The sequence below is a fragment of the Prosopis cineraria genome, unplaced genomic scaffold (genome assembly GCF_029017545.1).
Source record: "Prosopis cineraria cultivar Desert tree isolate PC_DT_omini unplaced genomic scaffold, ASM2901754v1 PC2, whole genome shotgun sequence".
Lineage (NCBI taxonomy): Eukaryota > Viridiplantae > Streptophyta > Magnoliopsida > Fabales > Fabaceae > Prosopis > Prosopis cineraria.
Window position 1 is genome coordinate 15,034,282 of NW_026555333.1, and position 21,949 is coordinate 15,056,230.

The following is a 21,949-nucleotide window of genomic DNA, read 5'->3' on the forward strand; positions in this document are numbered from 1 at the left end:
ATATATAGTTTGTCCTTTTTAAATTTTGATATAATTTGTTTAACAAAAAAATCACATTTAAATTTATAATTAAGCTTATTTTTATAAATAGGCTAAGCTTGTTTACTTAAAATCTAGCTTAAGCTTGATTTATTTTTACTCATTCTAATATTTCAATATATATATATATATATATATTTACTATTTAAAAATAAATTATTTATATATAATTTTAGTAGCCATGTAATGTATGTATTGATAAGACTTTGACGATTTAAGTGGACCAGATTTGGACATTGAGGGATGTTGAGAGTTTGGCCGCTGAGAGGATCCAAATCCATCCTCGAGTGGTTTGTCCACATTACTTCCATTCAACCTTCTAGTTTTATTTACTTAATCAATATGGAGATATATAACAATAATTAATATAAAAATTATAATAAATTAAAAAAATAATATAACACCATTTAAAATTATAATTTAATAATTAAGGTGAAAAATTACCTTATATAAGGAACCATTTTTAAAAATAAATTAATTTACGAGGGTATTGTCATTTATTATCTCCATTCCCCTCCTTTCTTTTTAAACAAGGGATTATTAAAAACTTTTCTCCTCCCCTCTCCTTATTTTCAATAAATCCAAACAAGGTGTCATTTTATCCCCCTTCTCTCCTCCAAAGCAAACGCACCCCATGTCATTTTTTATTAGTACGTGGGATTATTTTTTTCCTGTCACTCATGACAGTCTCATCTCCATTCACACATCTTTCAACGGCTCTTTTCTATAAAAAATAATTCACAATATTATAAAATTAAATTTTATTGTTAATATAAAAATTTTATTAATAAATAATTTATAAGTGTTATTTAAATTCAAAAGCATGTTCAAATTTTTGTGAGGTCTTGAGATTCAACCGTATCTAAACTTTTTCTTTATTAAAATGGGGAAAAGGAAGCTCGCTTCCGTGCCAAATGGGGCATATAGTGCCCCAGAATCACATTCACACCAAACAGGCCCCAATCGGAGCCTTCGATTTGAGGCAGACATCAGACAGAAAGACACGCATCGCCACCTTAATCGTCGTTCTCTCACTTACTCAGCAATGAAGCGCAAGAAATGGTCCGAACTCGAAGAGCAGACTCTGCTTTCTAAATATTCGGAGCTGCTCAACTCAGGTGCCTTAGCCAAGCTCAGGACCCGCGAGAAGAAGTTCAAGCCCGTTGCCGATCACGTCAACTCTGTCCACCATCTTCAGGACCCTGTCACCTTCCCTTTCAAGTGGTCATGGCGCGACGTTTCCATCAAGGTCCAGAACATGCGCCATCAGTACTTGGGCGTCAAGCAGAAGATCCGAGTCTCCAAGGACGAGTTCAATTGGAAAGATGGAGAGAACCACTGGGAGAATTTCTTGAAATACAAGGAGGTTTTCGGCGATGTGGAGCTCGATCCTAAGGGGAAACGGATGACCGATAATATTGACGTTTTTGGGGATTGTGGGGATTTAGATTTTGGGATTGATACCTATGATTCGGAGGAGGAGGACGAGGAGGAGGAAGATGAGCCAGAAGGCTGTGATGATGATGATAATACTGATGCGGACGAGGTGGGTGAAGAAGGCGTGGGAAGTGAGGGTGAATTTCGGGGTGAAAAGGAAATTGTTGAAGTGGGTCTTCCTCCAGTGAAGAAGCTGAAGAAGGGTTTTGGTGTGTACAGGAGATTGGGTTCCATTGGTGCGCAGGTTTTGGAATTGAGGGATGCGATGATGAAGAGAGAAGAGAGGAGAAGGGAAAGGGAGTTTCGAAAAGAGAAGGTCGAGTTGGAGAGGGAAGCCAGGAGGAAAGAAGCTGAGTTTAGAAAGGAGAAACGAAGGAGTGAGAGGGAGGAATGGTTGGAGAATAGGGAATTGGAATTGGAAGAGAGGCAATTGACGTGGGCACGAAAGGAGTTTGAGAAAAGGATAAGGTTGGAACGAGAACTGAACGAAGAGAGGAAATGGAGGAAGAGGATGGAGGAGAAGATGGAGGAAGAGGAGATGGAGTGGAGGGAGAGAATGGTGGCCTTGCAAGTTGAACACGAGAAGCAGATGATGCAGATGCATGCTGATGCGTGTCAGAACCAAATGCAGATTCTTGGAATCACGGCTCGACTCATTTGTCAATTTTTTGGCTCGGCCACTGATGCATTGGGTGCTGGGTTGGGGGCTTAGCCTCCTCAAGTATTGCAGAATTTGCAGCATACAGATGGATTGGGTGAAAATGTAAAACCTGATTCCAATTCGCCTTCAGAATTTATGTAGACTGTAGTTTTAAGTTTGAACTCTTCATATACACCATGTATAGGTCGGGGCAACTGATCTTTTCTAGATCTGAGAAGACGGATTCTTGTTTAAAGCCATTACATGGTGTGAGAAATGGGAATAATCTTTCCAGATTTATGCAATTGCAGCTTTTGCCTTTACTTGTTAATGGGTGACCCAACTTGTTAGCTGCCTAGACTGATCTTTCCTAAGTGTATCACGATTTAATATTTTCTTGGAAGGATGTCTTCAGTTATGAGGCAGTGTAAGGGAAAGATTGATCTTATCCGGGCTTAAATATCAAATGGCTCCATAGAAGAAAGACCCAAGTGAAAGGCTTATGAGTATGTCACATTTTTTTAGTTTTTAGTACATTACTTAATTGAAAACTTTCCTAAATAACAATTTATTAAGAATCATGCAATTTGAATGAAGAAGCTATTCTCTTTCACGATTCACTGTTTTATTGAGATGTTCCGCTTGTGCCTGCCAAATGCATAGGTGGTTGTCTAAGTGCGTTTATGTTACCCTGTTATGTTTCACTGATGTGGGATAAAGGCTTGTTGTTGTTGTTGTTGTTGTTGTTGTTATGTTTCACTGATCAAGAAGGTATTGCAATTATTCTGTCACCATGCATTGTTATTGTTACAGCATAATTGTTAGGAATACTTAAGACTGCTTAACATATGGTAGAAGTGGAACAGAAGATTAGATACAATGAGCATAAATAGATAAATTTGAGTATTATTCTTGTGATTGCTTAAATTCCCTATCAGCTGTCTTGTAATTGAAAGAGCTAAAGAGTATATATATATTGGTCTATAACTGTAATGAAAGGAAAATTCAATCGTCAGTTTATTGTATTTCTGTTTTATGGGCATTAGACTCTTTCCAGACACTTTAGTTGACGTGAAACGTTGCAGGAAAGATGATGTCTTGTTTTTCCTTTTGATTATGCTTGCATGCTGGGATGCTTCTGTTGGAACTGGTTTTCTTCTTTTATATTAATTATCTCTTTGATAATTCTTACATATTTGTGCTCTGTGATGCTTGCATAAATAACAAAGCTTCTTCAAAAGCTGGAGGAAATGCTTGAGATTTTTGTCTTTCATCAAAACTGGGCCAAACATCTAGGGTACATAAGTTGGAACCTCATTTTTGAATTAATGTTGGGGAAAAAAATTCTGTCATGCCCGTGTTAGTTCAGTTCTACTGTAAGATACGGCAACACTCGAGTACTATCTAATAACCACAATGGAAGTGGTAGTCTTTTTTATTTTATTTTTGTGGATCGAAAAGAAGATTATCACTACTTCTGTTAGTTGATCCGACGAAATTATGTTCCAAGGACCAAGTCATGGTATATTGTTATTTTGGGCATCTTGCGTATGCTGCTAGGAAAGCTCCTTTTGAACGATTTGTCCTGTACTTTCTCTAGTGATGTTGCTTAGAAGCTTTGAATTTGGGCAATGGAAATATACTCGCATATGGGACCTGTCAGTAGTTTTTTGGCTCTGGAAATGGCCTTTTTGTATTTCAAATGATCATAATTTAGGTATTTTGTGATTGGCATTCGTATGCCCTCACATGTGCTGGCAGGTCAGATGTTACTTACGTTAACGATTGAGTTTGGCCAAGAGAGTGCTATTAGTATTGATAAATTTATATTCACGATCGTGATCTATGATTGTGTTCTCTGTTGATTTCACAAGAAACGTGCGTCATACTATTTGATAGCCAGGCAAACGTAAGCTATCTGATAATTTAATCTTCCTGTGTGTTGATCTCTATATTATCAAGCTTTCTCTGAGCTTGTATTTCCTCCCACCATAAGGAAAGCTCATATAGTTATATTTACGGAACCTTTTTATGCTGATCTAATTGTTAAGTTCATTTTACTGAAGTTTTTGGGTTAATATTGTGAGCAGTCGAATAATTCAAGACTGCTGTGAAACACTAAAAAGTTACACATTCATTTCTTCACTTCTTTTAGCTCACAATAATGTAGAAACGTTGAGTGTTCACTATTATTTTAACATTACTGAGGAAACAGAGCTTGCTGCATAGAATGCCACCTTCAATTAAAGCGCTGTAAGCTGATGGTCCTTGATACTTCCCCCCAAATAATTTTATTTGGATATATGGGAACGGGATTTGAATCCATGTCTTTATAGGTTGCACTGTTATTAGCTGCACCAATCTATGTCAATTAATTGAGTTGATTTGTCTTTTATCATTGTGTATTGAAGCTTTTGGTTGTTATTTTAGTCACAAAAGAAGAGGAGAGAGAGCGCGCAAGGGGCATATGAGGAAGAAACATGAACAAGTGAAGATTGATAGCTTAGAAGATTGCTGTGAGGGAAAGATTGTTCACCAACTGAACATCCTTGATCCGGTTAATTACTGACTTGTATTTGGGAGCCAGTATTATGCATGTCGTTCGAGTATCAAACTTTGATTCCCTTATTAGTGTTTGAAAAAATTACATTCAGGTCTCACAGAAAAAAATTTATTATTGAAAGATCTCATAAATTTTATAAAATATTTTCAAATCTTGTGCACTGACAATTTCACTAGGAATATTAATAATTAAGCAATAGCTATTTATGACACAAGTTAGTGGCTGTGGTGCTGTGCTTTTTATATTCTCTAATTAGATTGAAGAGGCATTATCGATACATTAGTGAAAAGGATGGCCTATCGGTTGAATTATGGGGGATTTTAATGAGACTTTGTTATGCATGGAATAAAAATCTTGGTGCCTCAAACTATTATATGATTTCATGGAAGTTGTTGAGCTGGTATACTTTGAGGGTCCTGACATACATGAGGTTTGGATTATTATCCATGAGATTGAAAGTTTGTTGTAGAGAGATTGGCAAGTGAAAGTTTTGAAAATTGATCGAGACAGCAATAGAGGAACATATTTTTTAGCTAAAAAAGCTCTAAAACCAGTGACTCATTTGATGCTCTTTCCAAGCAATGAGGCAAACATTCTCTGGAGGGAAGTTGATTCTGGCTAGTTAGTTGCTTTTTTTCTTTTTAATGCTGTGTTGATTTTTTGTTTATTATAAAAAAAATAAGTCATTTTTTTAATAAAATAAAGCTGAAATAAATTGTCTTAAATTATTTTTAATTAATTGTTCTTAGTCTTTCCCTTTATGTTTTCTCTTTATTAAATTTGTATAACATCAGTTATCATCTTTTTGAAAAAAATGAGCTCATTAAAATCTTCTTCCTTTTTTCATTCCATTTTAATTCTTTCAAACTAAATAATATGTTAATATTCTGGTGTATAAAATCTAGTTATACATATTATAATAAATATTCAATATAAAATAGAGATAATTATATTAAAGTCCTATATAAAAAAAATTAATTATTGTAAGATTTTTGTAGTTTAGTTCAGTTATTAATAAATTTTATAATAATTAATTCTTTTGGGTGGGTCTTAACTGTAATTTTCCCTGTAAAATAATGGCCTCTGATCAAATGAAAACACGGTCAGCTCACGCCGAACCCATCCAGCTGTTCAGACTTTTGGTAGTCCTATTACATATTGGGCAGCCTAAAGCTCTACCCAATTCAACGTACCCATCCTTTAATTTTATTAAATATTTTTTTAATTCTTTAATCATAATATCATTAATTTTATGTCAATAAATTTTTACATTAAATTTTTAAATATTAATAAAATATTATTAAATATTAATATATTAAATTTAATATTTTTAAAATAACAATATTTGTCACAAAAAATAATTATTTAAAATTAATGATATTATGATTAAATGATTAAAAAGATACTTTATAAAATTAAATGATCAAATTGAAACATTATATAAAGTTAGGGTGTTAAAAGTTTACTTTAGCCTAATAAATAACAATGTATTTTTTATGAATAAATAAATAACAATGGATTTGGGTCTAGTGAGAGGTCAGTCTCTCATAAGATAATAAATTGATGTTCAAATCTCAACTAAGAGAGATACTAACATTTATTATCTAACCTATTTTGAATAGAGTTGTTTATAATGGTAAAATACCTATTAATAATAAAAAAATAACAACAGATTTTCAAATCAAAATAGGATTCTTTCTATTATTTTTTTTCCCCTAAGTGAGAACGAATTTGTTTTAAAACGTCAAAACCTACTCAATCACATCTAAACCACATCATGGAAAATTTAATTCTATTCTAATTTTAAGAAAGCACAGTTAATCTAGCAATAAGTAGACCTAGGCCAGGATATTGGGCAAGTTAATTATATTATTCATAACTTATAAATGACTTTTTTAATATAAAATCTATATTATGTTATGATATATTTTTATATTATTATATGGATTAAAACAACACTTAAATTTGTTGGGGTCTTATTTCATAATAACCCTAAGCACATCCGATCCATTAAGCTTACGTCTTAAGCATGACGTCGCCGGTTTAACCTTTCATGAGCGTCCTGCGGGTAAGTCCTTCCATTAGATAAAGAATAATGCAAAAACAAATACACACCTTTTTTTAAGCAAAAAAAAAAAAAACATCTAATTAAAACACATAAAAATAGAGACAAATAAGGTTTTTTTTTTTAACTACCATTAAACAAGCCTTTTTTTTCTATACGGTTTCCAAGGTTTGAAAAATAAATTGTAATGTTTTTATGACCTGTATTGTGTGTGCATACAATATAATTTGTTGCATGGTTTATGTTGAATATTGATATTGATTTATATTTATCTGTACATATCATCCCATAAAGCCACACAACAATGTACTGTCACATCTATTTTACAAATCGGTGAGTTTTTTTCTTGGACTATGAGGTACTTGGTGATGGACAAAACCTATGAGATAAGATCAAGAGGCATATATTCATATTAAATTGGTCCAATAATATGACAGAATAACAGTAAAAGATTGAATGAGCAATGAATGTCGATGTGTGTTGTTGAATTGTCCCTTTCACGAACTGTACGTAACAGTTGGTTTTGTTGTCAGGAAATGCAAGGCTGATTCATGTGTTATTCAGATGATTATCCACACTCGCCACTCCCTAAATTTCTTCGTCTCATATCACGTCAACAAATGTATGAAATCCTTAGTTTGTTGCGTGTGAATGTGGGGATTATAAGCGTCAAAGGATATGTATCCATTTATAAAAGCAAAGACTGTTAGATGAGATACATATAGCATACAGATGAGATACATATAGCATCTGTATGAGTATGACCAACCATTCCACTTCAAAACTCCTTGGTTCGGTTCACTATACACTAATATTGATTTTTAAACTCTAGCAATATATATATTTAACTAAATTTGATTTTTTTTCAATATATTTAAGCACTCCATCCTATTCCTATTATATGTCACTTTTTTGAAAAATTTATTGATTCTCAATATAAATCACGTTAATTGATATATTTAAATGTTACCAGTAATGAAGCCAAGACCCCAACTTAGGAGGTGCAATATAATTTAAAAATATTTAAAATAAATTTTAGTAATTAAAATTTAATTTTATATCTTATAGTTGTGATTTCATGTTTTAAAAAACATTGAATATGAGAAATAAAAAACTAAATAATTTTAAAAAAATTGTTGTGAATATTTTTTTATTTGATATATGTATAATAAAAAAATATTGGCATACTCAAGTTAATGAGTTTACAATTTATGTTTAAAGTTTATTAGATTGTAAGTTAGAACACACATCTATATATATAGTATATTTGGATATAAATCAAGATTAGGTGACTGTCAAACAATAAGTATAATGGTGTGCAAAATATCAAAAAATAGAAGACTAAAAGCTTAAATCTTACACAATCTAATCAAAAAAAGAAGTATTTACATTTTTAATATATAAAAAAAGTATTTAGTAAAATGAATAGAAAGGAGGTGATTATTGCAAGTTAAGTGACTTTTTTGTCAAATACAGTATAGTAGAAAAACCACGCAAGATGTACAATTTCACATTTCTTTCCTATGTGGCATGACTTTCAACATTTAGATACTTTCAAGTTTCTCTTTCCTTCATCACACATATCAAACTAACCCCAGTTGAGAGGGTGCATCTGCCCCTTTGGTTCAATATGGCTGCGCCACTGAATGTTGCCCCTATCAAATTACTAAAGGTTAAGGAGAATTTAATTTTAATTTAGTGTTTTTATATGACTCATGGAATGTTGGGCTTCTCCCTCTCTCTTTAATAGGAGGAAAGTTAAAATATTTTTTAATTTAAGACAAATTTAATAAGTTATCTTAACTCTAATAAAATAATTAAAAGTGATTTATAATAGAGACGGGAGGGAGTACATGTTATATCTAATATTATTGAGTTAATAATTTCAAGTAGTGTTTGAACCAATTAAGATAGCTTTCATAAGGCAAACTCAAATTTAAGATCTCATACATGTTAAAGCTATTATAGTCATTTTTACGAGGAGCAATAAACTAATAATAATTATAAATTTAGTTTATCAAAATACTTTTTTTATTAATTTGAAAAATTGCCAATAATGATAGCTAGTAAGTTGATAAAATACTAGATGGATGAGTTTTTTCTATGACCTGCTTATCTTAAGGTATTGAATAGTTGTTCAAGAAATCTAACTTTCCTCATCTTCTGGAATGCAATACTATCTCAGTCAAGATTCCTTGCATGCCTTTAAAGATGTGTAAATTAAGTACTCAATTCTCTTATCATTATAAGACATCTTTTAAAAAATTATTTAATTTTTAATGTAACGTACGTTGAGGTTTATTTATTATTACATTTTTTTTATTTCTATTGTATTTTTAATAGCAATAAAGTTAATTTTTTTCATTTTAAGATATATTTAAAAAAATTAACTGTTATTTCTTAATTTCTACGAAATAGTTGAAAATACCTTATAATAGGGACAAGAGAGAGTGTATATATTTTATTCAGACAATTTGGATAACATTATTTTTATCTTTTAATTAGTATCTTGAACACACAAGATAGAATATATAAATTTTTGGATCTTAATTAAGAGTGAAATGATATTTGAGTGTCTCAGATCTTAAATTCTGAGGCAGGTGCTTTCTCAGTTCCCGTAAATGCAATATAATGGCAAATATTTATAGAATGGGTCACCTGAAACATTCCATGAGGGCTTCAATTTAATCCTTATTTGATGCAATAAAAAAAGCTGGTTTTGGGGTCAGTAAAAAGTAACATGTAATGCACTGAGTCAAATAACATACCATGTCCATTTCAACAGTCGAAGCAGCTGAGGTTACCTGAAAAGATTCCCATGTATTCTACGGTTTCTATGGCATCTTCTTCACTCATCTCAGATTCTCAGTCGCCTGTGTACTTCTGAAAATCAAGATTGGGAGCTTTGGAAAAGGTGAAATTGAATAAAGTCCACAACAATTGGCAATGGTTTTACTAAATGTAGAATATGCCAAGACCACAGAAAAAGAGAGTGTTGGTCCTTTGTGATAGAGTCGTGACTATATGCGGGAAAGGGCAAAAAGACAGTGACATGGGAAATTGTAAAACAAAACAAGACCTCACCACTTGCTCTGCTACGCCTTCTTTGATCTTTTCAAGAGTTATATGTATATAGAATAGAATCAGAAAAGGTTGCGCTTATATATATATATATATATAGTGTTAAAATATTTATGACATGGATAGGAAAATATATACACACACACGTAAAGGGGTTTGGAGCTGTAGATATATACACAATCTGATATGGTTTAATTAGTTAGCAGCAGCTCGTCTCAAATTGTTTGACTTCTGGGATAACAAAGATTGATTTGCTATCTCCAAATCACCAATAATCTTATCAAAATAATCGGAGTATTCCTATCATTTTCTACACTTTCCTTTTGGTATTCTTTTTTAAATAGAATATACTGGCTCCGTCTTAGTTTAAAGACAATTTTAAAAGTGATTTATACGAGACAAACTGAGAAAGAGAGAGAATGGGAGAGTTCAATAAATATCTTGATTACAAGTACAGTCAATTGAGACATGAGTAGATTTAGACTAAACCACATACGGCTAGACTCTTAGGAGCTTGTTATACAATGACAATATTGGGTCAAGGCCCAAAGCCCATATTATCATATTTTTAACAATTTAACATCCCAAAATATAAAACAATTTAATAATAATAAAATTTTATTAAATATACTTTTTTAATATTATCATTCTTTTATTATTATATTTTCCCTCTCTTTAAAGTTATTAAATAAAATGTATTTTTAAAAATTTATATTATTGTTTTAAAAAATAAAATTGTACAACTCTGACCTTGTTAGGTCAAAGTAGTGAATAATGAAAGGAAGTTCTTTCTTGATCATGTCTCCGTGTAAATTGTTTTGGTTTTTTTTTTTGCATCGCTTCTCATAAAAATAAATAAATAAATAAATAAAAGTGTATTTAAAAAGTTTTACTAGTATGTATAATTTTACCTAAAATGTTTAAAAAAATTGAGATAAAATGAGTAATTTGTTAACGATCTTGGTATATATCCAAATTATCCCGAATCACTTGATGGTGAGAGAGCTAGTCTAAGCATTTGTTAACTTCTCTAGACATTAACGCTACCATCTAAATTCATGTTCAAAGGTCTCGAATTAATTTTCTTGAAAGGATTGAAAGGCAAATGAGTATGAGAAAATTCATTCTAAATGAGTGTGGAAGCTTCCATAGAATCTAAGGGGTATTTTTCCCCCCCTCTTTCGATGAGGAATCTAAGAGATATATTTCTCTTCAACAAATAATAAGTAATTTGTTTAATTCTATTTTCGAATTCTAGAAGAAGTCCGCGATAAAAACTTTTGGAGAATCTTTCTTTGTACTCATATATGTTTTTACCCAAAAAAAAAAAACTCATATGTGTGTGAATAAAAGGATAAAATTTGTTATCCTTAGATACAACTAGTGGATGGAAATGGCACTGGTTTCGGATATGTATGTCAAGTTTAATTTCGCTTTCTCTTTCTGATATTTTATGATATTAATTTAGGGTCACAAGACAATATGAAGGAAACATCCTTTTCCTATGCCCTCACAATTTAAAAGAAAAACAAAATTAAGGAAATGAGATTTGGACGTACTCATATGTAGTTAAATTTAGATTTGGTAACTGTACTTAAAATTTAGATCAATGATTATGAATTTATACTTTATTTATGATTAATAAATAAATGAATTTATTTGAATCGTTGATTTATATTTTAATAATTTAAATGATACACATATTTAATACCTATATTAAGTACAGCACTGAATTTAAATCCATATTAATCTACCATTTTCTATTCTATAATCTATCACTATCTATCAATGTCGTACAGCTGATCGAATTTCCTAATTGCTGTAATAGCTTCCCATGGGTGATGCGTATGGCAAGCTTTCTAAAATTAGATTTTACGCCATCAATTAAAAGAGGGCTTCAAAAATAATTTTTAATTATTGTAAATTGCATAAGTGTAATTTCCTAAGGTTTAGTGTAGTTAAAGAGGACAGTTTCTGTTATTTCTACAATTATTTTTTTGGCCGAAGTTATTTCTACAATTATATAAATTCATATACACGCATAACATGAAACTCCACATGAGTCCCATACATATCGTATAAAAGTTGATAAAAGAATCATATTGTTCACAGCATATACAAAGCTTGCTAGAATTTGTGTATTTTATATTGGTTGTTTTTTTATTAATTTCAAAAGCTGTTGATGGTTCAAACATTTTTAAAATTGGCAAAAAAGGAAAATAAACACATATTTTGGGTAGAAAGACAAAAAAAAAAACTCAATAAAATTATTGAAAGAGATCTTTTAATTAACATTATATTCAAAGATTTGGATGTTATAAAGTACCATAACATCCTTTAATTCATGTAGCCGCACTTGATGCTCCGGATGAGACTGTTAATTCCTCCAAAATTTTGGGTATTCACTTCCAATAACCATACACTTAATTTGGTAATTGTCCTTGGAAAATAATTTGTACTGTGACACCTTCCCTCTGAATTTCAACCATGAAAATTGACCAGTAACTAAATCTCAATGACATGAAAACACTTTCTCAAACGTACATGACGAAATGAAAATGACATTTACTTGACAGTAAGCAATTCAGAAGAACCCACCTTATCCTTTAATTTCCAATGAATTTCACTCCCTTCATTACCCATGCATATCATTGCCTTCAAATATTTTAAAGTTATAAATTATAAAACAATTTCATATAATACAAGACGACATAGATAAAAATATATATACAGGGAAAGAAAATATGAGTAAAACAGATAAAAAATAGATGTCATATATATATATTAATTACATTTTGTTATGTGAATATATAGTTATATACATTCATAATTCGGATATTTTATAATAACAAAAATAATGACATGATCTGGTTTAAAAAAAAATTAAATGAGATGTTTATGAATAATAGTAATAAAAACAATAAGAAAAATGTATTAGTTTAAAGTTTGAAACATATCCAGAACAGTGAGTAAGCCATGCATGCACCCACGCGGGCTAACCCACCGGTCCAAGTCAACCAACCTCCCAAAGGACTTGACGGCGTGCATATATCTACCCTCTCCCGTGCCCTTCTCAAGGGAACCCCCCCCCCTTCTCTCTTTCTCTTTAAAGCCATAGCCATAGTTCTCTGGGTTCTTTCTTACATCTTACATTGAATGCCAAAGAAAGAGAGAGAAGAAGAAGAAGAAGAAGAAGAAGAAGAAGAAGCTCATAAGGAATGAGAAAGCCTTGCTGTGAAAAACAAGACACCAACAAAGGAGCTTGGTCTAAGCAAGAAGACCAAAAGCTCATCGATTACATCCAAACTCATGGTGAAGGCTGTTGGCGTTCCCTTCCCAAAGCCGCAGGTTTTCTCCTTTTTCTTTCTTTCATTCTCAAACCAACTGATATATATATAGTGTGGTTCTATTTTCATTCTGCTACCTGCTGGTTTCAACTGAAAGAGATCTCTCCTTTAAAGAAATTACAGTCTTTCAAATCAGGTCCTTTATGGGATATACCTCAGAGCTCTGCTAATATATATATATATATATCACTGTAAATAATTCATCTCAGGGCTGCATCGTTGCGGAAAAAGTTGCAGGTTGAGATGGATAAATTATTTGAAGCCTGATATCAAACGTGGAAACTTTGCTCAAGACGAAGAAGACCTCATCATCAAGCTCCATGCCCTCCTCGGCAACCGGTATATATATATATATATAATCTGATACAAATCTTAAGTAAAACATATATTTTATCTGCTATCTTACTGTATTTATTTATTTTACCCATTAGAGTAATTAATTTCCCTGACAAATTTTATCCACTGTTAATTATAGTTGGCATTTACATGTAACTATACTAGATGTGGGCCCACGAGTTTAAGAAACCAGGTCCCTAATAATAACTCATGAACAGTTTAGCTTACTGGTATGTAATTTTACAAGGTGGTCCTTGATAGCTGGAAGGTTGCCTGGAAGAACAGACAACGAGATAAAGAACTATTGGAATTCTCACATCCGTAGGAAGCTAACGAAGATGGGTATAGACCCTGAGAACCATAAGCTTCATCTTCACCAGAGCTTTCATAATCATCGTCCTCGTCATGATGATGACGATGATGATGCCCTACCGGCTGCTGCCGCGACATCCTCTGACTCATTAAAGGAAAAAGAAAAACCATCGTCCAAGTTGAATCTTGACCTCACTATTGCTTTTCCTTCTCGCACTGCACCAAACCTAAATTCTGCTGAGTCCTCCCACAATACTGCTGCTAATAATAAGGACATGGATCAGAGCCAATCAGCTCCAACCCTTCCTCTATTTAACTAGCTTCATAATATATATGTCTCATGTATAAATTCTAATTGAATGTTCAATATATATATATATATATATTGACCTTTATGTCAGTACAAGTTGAGCGCAAATATTCAGATCTCTCTGTATTTTGTAAATTTAGGTGCTTGTTGGTTACGGCAAGAAAATTAGGTCACGAGGTCGACAAAAAACATTCATCCAATTGATCATGATTATGATATGTTTCATATCTTAAAAATGGTGTGGGTTTATTTGAGTTTTGCTGCTAATGGGAATGCCTTATTAGTGAGTACTTTGTACATAGCTTTATTCTAAATTATCTTATATAGGACTGTTAGATGCGTCATAACTTTGATAAGCTGCTTTTGGAGTTAAATTCTTCATTCAAACAGCTTCCTTGTAACAAATAGATGTGTGTGTCAGTGTGTGTATACATATATATGGCAAGAAAGTGTCGTTTGCGTAGCTTGTATTCATTATTTCAACATGAAAGACCTCCAAGATAAGAAGACAGGGAAAAGCGAGCCCTCTCTTAACATGAAAAAGGTATCAAGTAACAAGATACTCAAAAACATAGCCTTGTGACGACTGAGTCAAAAAATGGGAATGGTACTGAATGAGAATGAGTATTATTGATACTTTGGTAACTGTTTTACGTCAATACATACAGAGGCTGTACGTACAACTAAATAATTAAACTGTACAATAAATATGTATATATGTATATGCATGTATAAACTCGGTTATGAAGTAACAAAGGTGGGCCTGACAAGCCTTGTACAGTATATGGGACGTAGTCAAACATTCTCTTTATCTCGACATGTGATTTATATGGATAACCTAATTCCTACGCAGGCCGAATAAAACAGGATTATTCTCGAGAACATTTTGATGCTTGAAATTATAAAAAGTGTTGTAAAGATATCTGAGTCATAAAAACATTAATCATATACTTGAATTTTCTGGAATAAAGGCATCGCAAGTTCAGTTCGATCCCAATCAAGGAGCATGAGGCCGAATAAGAAGATGAGGAGCATGTATCTTGAGGAAGATATGTGCTAACAATAATACTAGAAGCTTAAAAAAACGATGCATTGCAAAATTTACTAAAATTCGTATTATTCCTAAGCAATGTAATTCGCTCTTTAAATTTTGTGTAAACATAAAGCTTATAGTATATAATTATATAAGTACATGTACATATAGATTAACATTTCTTATATAAGGAAATGATCATAACAATATCAAGATTAGGGAATTGAGTTTGACTGAGTTTTAAGTGGATAGACCATTCTCTCAACATATTTGAAATTTCCATTTCAGCCTTCTTTTACTTTGTTTTTGTTTTTGTTTTTGTTTTTTTTTTTGGTGATAGCCTTCATTTGGGTGTTCGGTCGGCTAGGAGGTGGGTGGGGCTTCATCTGTGAGGCTTCGCATGCTGCCCGAACACCCTACCACATTAAAAACTGGGTAGATTTGAATTGAATTTATATGTTTCATGTGTTACTATTATTAATTTTGCTTCACTGGATCTCAAGTTACATGAAATTTTATATTTTTCTCAAAAAAATTATAATTGTTAAAATATTTGAAGATAACTTGACCCTGTAACTGTATATAAAAATCGAACTAGTTAAGGCTTGTTATCCTGCAAGGACACGGATTTGAATCCTATTATTAATATGAAACCTTGTTCATGAGTAATTAATAAATATTTCTACAAGTGTTGTTTAAATAATTTTGAGACCTACCTTGACTTTAGCAAATATCCCAAGATTAAGCTTGTCTAAATTTTTCTTGTTCAAAATAATAATAATAATAATAATAATAATAATAATAATAATAATAATAATTGAGAGAACATGAATGTGTGCATATAGTGGTGACAATCCTGGGCTAAAAATCTCACGTACCATGAGAGAGTGTACTCCCTCGGTGTATGGCACATTTTGGAAGGATCCACTTTAATCCTTAATATAAAGCACATCAAAAATTATTTATTACAATGTTTCAATTTTATTTTTATTATAAATTTAATTTTATGACTCATTGAATATTTTATATCCCTCTTCCTATCTTTAATATGTTGAAATCGACGTCTTTCTTCCTTCAAAATTTTCTATACCTTTGTCTGACTTTTTTTTTTCTCTGCAAGCATGTGAGTGTGTCCAGTGCTATGCGTGTGTGAGAAGCAAGCCAAAAAAAAGAAAGAAAGAAAGAAAGTGAAATGACATGGTGAGAGCTTGTGAGTGTTGAAAAGTCAACAAGAGCATGTGTAAATTGTTGAAAGAGTTTGCAATAAAAATTTTCTTTGAATGAAACTACTCTTTCAATGAAACTATTCTTTTCTTGTCCAAGCTTATATCAATTATTTAGAGATTCCCTCACCCCAAATTCCAACATAATAGGGGTAAAGTTAAATTTTTAAATTTTAAAATATATTTAATAAGTTAACTGTCATTCTCTAATTCTAATAAAATAATTAAAAATAGCCTCTAATAAAAACCGAAATGAATATGTTCCAAAGAGCTACTGAGGTGGGACAAGAGACTCTCCTTTTCTTTTTCCTCGTTTTCTCAATCCTCATCATTTACAAAATTTGTAATTAAAATAAATTTATTTAATAGAATAAAATCAACGTGGAGATTCAGAAAATGAAAGAAAAGGAGAGACCTCTTTCCGTAGCCAGGTAGATTGAAATGAAAAACTAGACAACGTTTGAAGGAGAGAGCAAGTGGTAGTTAGATTTGTCATAAATGTGAAGCTCTGTACCATTAAGACTTCCTTTTATGTTGGCATTCCCAACCCATAAAGTTTATACTATTTATAGAACGGTAGTTGCAGCTACTCATCAGCACAAAATTTGCGTGATTGCCAGCTTCAGCTTCCATGACTTCACCAGCCTTCCAAGTGTGTGTGTGTGGGGCCAAGCTATGAAAGTTTATATTAGTTTTCATGACTTGATACAAATTTTATGTTTCAAAAAAATAATTCAAATACAATTCGGACTTTACAATCATGTTGGGAGAGCTCTCTGATTGTTTTGTTGGTTATTGTGGATTTTGGGCCTTATGGGATAGCCCAAGCAAATTCTGAAATCCAGAACAAGTTTATTGGGCCAAATGAGCCCATAATTGTGTGCTGTTTTGATTTTTTTGGTACAATCATTGATCAGTGCACAGTTTTTGCTGTAAGCTTTTCACATTTAGGGACGTCATTGTCCCCATTGGTGATAGATTAGACGGGTAGTGATCGTCTTTACCCAAAGTGTTGAAGAAGTCATTAAATTAATTAAATCCGTCAACTTCATTGAATTAAATTAATTAACCCTCTGGTTTACCCACTTCTAATACGTAACATCAGTAGGACGGTTATATATACTTCTGATTTATCCCTAAACCATTTGCTCCATGACCTAATGCATTGACAACAAATTCATCATCACCCATCATATTTCTTTTACATCTAATCATCCAAAGTTTGAAATTTTATGTCAAAAGATATTAACAATTATAATTAATAATTTTATTAATTTATTCAATAATTAAAATTAAACAAGCAATTAAATGGGGTCCTTGATTTTATTAAATGTTACCTATCAATAATTATTGAAAGAAACCTTACTGTAAGATTATTCAAAAATTATTATTGAAACTTAAAAAAATCTTATCAATGTATATTATGAATAATAAATTAATAATTTACCTAAAACCTAGCAATTGTCAATTTTTTAAAATAATTTCTTTTTTTCATTTAGGAGATTTGATTCCTCGATCTTATTTAAATTATTTAAAAATATTTAACTTCAATTATTTAAATTTTATGGTTCTCTAGAAATAATTTACCTAGATATCTTTCACATCCGTCCGTCCTACATCACGTGTGTCGGGGCAGCTACCATTCAAAGACAAAAAAATAAGCAAGCATGGGTGACCAGTTCATCAGAAGCATGTGTGATTGAACCACAAATTCTAATTAATTACAAGAGAAATTACTCACATGCAACCATAATTAATAATTAGTGCCAACGATGACATTTTATGGGTGCGTTTGGAACCCCCCAAGAAGTTAACAACGTAATTGAATTGAAATCTTATACAAGTTTATCCTATTCTTATTATTTAATGAATTGCTTTGAATTGTTGTTTTGAATTGACAAAAAACTAGTCGAACCAAATAGCCAATTTCACTCTAAACTTTTTTCTTTCCTTAACAGTTACAGTTATGATGCTATTAGTTGAAGATATGTTTCTTTTCTAAATTAATTATGATAATTTAAAATTTTAAAATTCAAGTTTATAATTTTTTTCATTCACACACACACACACTAAATTTAGTTTTATCCAATCTTATACTTTTTTTCCAAACCAAATCAAGTCTGTTCATGATTAACAATATTGTTTAATTGCATGTCTATATATATATGTGTGTGTGTGTATGGGAACTTAGTAATATGATTAGTACTTTATTTGATATAGAACTAAAATATAATAAAAAAGAAATTTAATTATGAAAATGGATCTTTGCATCTCTATTGTTTAAAAAAATTATATAGAATATAAAAATTATTCAATTTTGAGTACATAGTAGCATAATAGGAATTAAAAAATATATATTTTGCTCCAGAAATATCAAACGGTCATCTATATAACTATCGTATTGGTGCATGAAATGAATTCAAGAGACTATTTATAGAAGGAGGAAAAAGAATTCCATGAAACGAATTTTTGTGTGACCTGAAATAATTAATATTTAACTCGATTTAAGAACAAACTTCCAATTTTTGTTGACCTGTAACAAGCTTTCATTTTGATGTTTAAGAGAAAAATAGAAACAGTGTGATAATAAAAACAAAAATAAGTAAATGATCCATCAAACACAATAGCAAGAGAATCTGTTTACTTTTCCAAAAACTTTTGTGCATGAATTGACGTGGATTTGAATTGTGAAATGTGAATGATAATTTCCGTCCCAAAAAAAAAGTGATAAGATAGAAAAGCAAGACCTTTTTAAAAAGAATGATCTATGCATGGATATAAAGGACTTACGTATTTGAGATGATTAAATAATAATTTGTTCTCCAACTTTATTACTTGACCAATATTATTCTACAAATTAAAGTTACGAATGATGCACGCAGTTTGATTTCGATTGTAATACTCTTATACATTTGTGCATGATTTATGTCATGTATCTTCCACCTTTTTTCAAAAAAAAAAAAGTTTGAAAAAAGTGGAAAATTTATCCTCCAAATATATATATGGTTGTTTTCATAATTTGTGTATATGGTTTCCAATTTTGACTAACTCGTATATAATTAGTACGTACGAAGTATACTATGAATTATTCAACAAGAAATGTTCACATTAAGAAGATAATTTCATGAGACAAAAATTTTACACGAAAAGAATATATCGACAGTTGCCTGAGCTGAAAGCATGAATTGTGCACATTTTATATAGTCGTCATCCATCACGTGTGTGCATGTGTGTATAGGAAGAGTTTGAATCCATCTTAGTCCAGTCTAATTCTAGAATGCTTAAAAAAAAAAAAATCAATTCAACAAGTCTAATTTAATTAATTGTATGACAAGTTGTAATTAGTCATCTCGATATCTTTATTAATTAAGCCACACATATATTTTGACTGTCATCGTCAATATTATTAACTTTGTTAAAACCACGAAAAACATTTTTGCTATAGTTTCTCATAAACATGTACACTGCCAAAAATATGTTTGTGTGGTTCCATGTGGAGACCGAGTGGATTGCATGAGGATGTTGCACCTTCTTGGGTCCTAAACAATCCTAATTCGTAAGGTTTCTAATTGGGCTTAATGATGTTTTACATGTCTTATTTTAAACGATCCAGATGATTAGGTACGTCAATTAAAGTCCAGATCTTTTATTTTATTTTATTTTATTTCCCCCTACATTTTTAAGCTGAAATATTAATTTTTCGCTAACAAATTGATGTGGTTATAACTTCGATATTAGTATTATTTTATTTTCTACATCATTTGAAATAAACAAGTGTTCAAATTTGGTTAACATGAAAGCGTGCATGCATGGTACTCTCGTGCGTAATAACTATTCACGTGGGCTCATGCGTGATATGCGGCATAACTAAAGCACGTGACTGTAGGGATTTAGATATTATTATTTTAATTGTAAATATCGTGAGATCACAGGAGATATCTTAGGCAGAACATACGCGAGGATTACGATCGCGTCTCACTGTATATATGCTTGCCGTGTGCAGCTTATGCTTTGAAAAAAAAAACATTCCTCCATTAACAAAATCTTCATGGTATCAGAGCTGAGGTCCTGAATACCTTGTTTGTGTTCAACCATGATTGAAACTGATGAAGCCAAGAGTGGTGCCGATGGGAAGAACAGTAGCGACACATCGTCTCCTTATTACTTACACCCATCTGATAACCCAGGGCAAGTTTATGTCAGTGAACTGCTTAATGAAGGCAACTATGCGGAGTGGGTGAACGACATGGCGAACGCTCTCTTCGCTAAGAACAAAATAGGATTTGTTGATGGCACACTGTCAATGCCGTCTGTCGACTCGTCGGAACTCAGTGCGTGGATGCGTTGCAACGCAATGGTGAAGGGATGGTTGAAGAGTTCGATGGACAAGGATGTTCGCATTAGCGTACGTTACGCTAAGAGTGCTCGTGAGATATGGACAGATCTCGAGGAGCGATTCGGAAAAGGTAATGCGCCTCGCGTATATGAACTCCGAAGGCAGGTAGCAATGATGCGGCAGGATCGATCTTCAGCACCCACTTACTACACCAAGCTGAAAAGCTTGTGGGATGAAATAGAGACGATCATGCCGATGCCTAAGTGCGAGTGTGGTAAATGCACGTGTGATATTGAAAAGCAGCTTGTTGAAATGAAGGAACGAGATCGCTTGTACGAGTTTCTCATGGGACTAGATGAGGCATCCAACACCATTAAAACTCAGATTCTTAGTATGAAACCCACACCAAGGCTGGGACAAGCATACCACCTGGTTGCAGAGGATGAACAACAAAGGCAAGTTTCAGCTATGCAGAGGCCTGTGATCGAAAGTGCGGCGTTTCAAGTGCGTACTGATAAAGTACCCAGAGATGGAAAAAGGGAAAAGCCTAAATGCAATCATTGCCAAAAGTTAGGACATACAGAAGATCGATGTTACGAGTTGATTGGGTTCCCTGAGGATTGGAAGAAAGGGAGTCGTGACAAACGAGAAAGACGGACGAACTGGGGTGAGAAAAAGGGTATGCCACGTGCTGCACAGGTGAGCATGACTGAGAGTCCTATTCCAGGATTGACAACTGATCAATATGAACGCCTTCTACAATGCATCAACCAAGAAATAGATGTCAATAAGGTTGAAAGTGGACCGCGAGCCAACATGGCAGGTATGGTGAATTCTAATAATAGCTGGGTGATTGACACAGGGGCAACCGACCACATAGTTTGCAACCCAACGTTGTTGCATAACATTTCAAAGGCTTTAAATCAGCCTCCAGTGCAAATTCCTAATGGAGATAGTGTGCAAGTGGCAGGCATTGGGCAGGCTACAATAAATGATCATCTACAGCTAGACAAAGTTTTATATATCCCAGATTTTAAATGCAATTTGTTGTCTATAATGAAGCTGCTAAAACAATATGATTATATGGTGATTCTTGTGCGTAATATTTGTCTTATCCAGGACTACAGATCGAGGACCCTGATTGGAGTGGCTAGAGAACGGGATGGGCTATATATGTTTGAGTCGAAAATGTCACAAAAGGCAGCCACGCATGTGCGAAGTGTGATG

The 21,949-nt window shown here is 32.4% G+C and overlaps 2 protein-coding genes across 2 annotated transcripts; both read left to right on the forward strand.

Annotated features, from left to right (window-relative positions):
• Window positions 1–12,914: 12,914 nt before the first annotated feature.
• Window positions 12,915–14,593, forward strand: LOC129301703 (transcription repressor MYB6-like). The gene is made up of 3 exons (XM_054940302.1): window positions 12,915–13,173; window positions 13,382–13,511; window positions 13,756–14,593. Exons 1-3 carry the CDS (start codon window positions 13,044–13,046, stop codon window positions 14,138–14,140), a joined length of 645 nt encoding a protein of 214 aa, XP_054796277.1. The 5' UTR covers window positions 12,915–13,043; the 3' UTR covers window positions 14,141–14,593.
• A 5,886-nt stretch (window positions 14,594–20,479) lies between these two features.
• Window positions 20,480–21,503, forward strand: LOC129302557 (uncharacterized). The gene is made up of 2 exons (XM_054941493.1): window positions 20,480–21,421; window positions 21,498–21,503. The coding sequence occupies exons 1-2, from the start codon at window positions 20,480–20,482 to the stop codon at window positions 21,501–21,503; spliced, it is 948 nt and encodes a 315-aa protein (XP_054797468.1).
• Window positions 21,504–21,949: the final 446 nt, after the last annotated feature.

What these genes read in the sequence shown, in the direction of transcription:
- LOC129301703 (XM_054940302.1), top strand. Translation starts at nt 13,044, where the DNA reads ATGAGAAAGCCTTGCTGTGAAAAACAAGACACCAACAAAGGAGCTTGG. An exon ending in TTCCCTTCCCAAAGCCGCAG is followed by an intron (nt 13,174 to 13,381) that starts GTTTTCTCCTTT and finishes AATTCATCTCAG; the next exon opens with GGCTGCATCGTTGCGGAAAA. An exon ending in CATGCCCTCCTCGGCAACCG is followed by an intron (nt 13,512 to 13,755) that starts GTATATATATAT and finishes TAATTTTACAAG; the next exon opens with GTGGTCCTTGATAGCTGGAA.
- LOC129302557 (XM_054941493.1), top strand. Translation starts at nt 20,480, where the DNA reads ATGATTGAAACTGATGAAGCCAAGAGTGGTGCCGATGGGAAGAACAGT.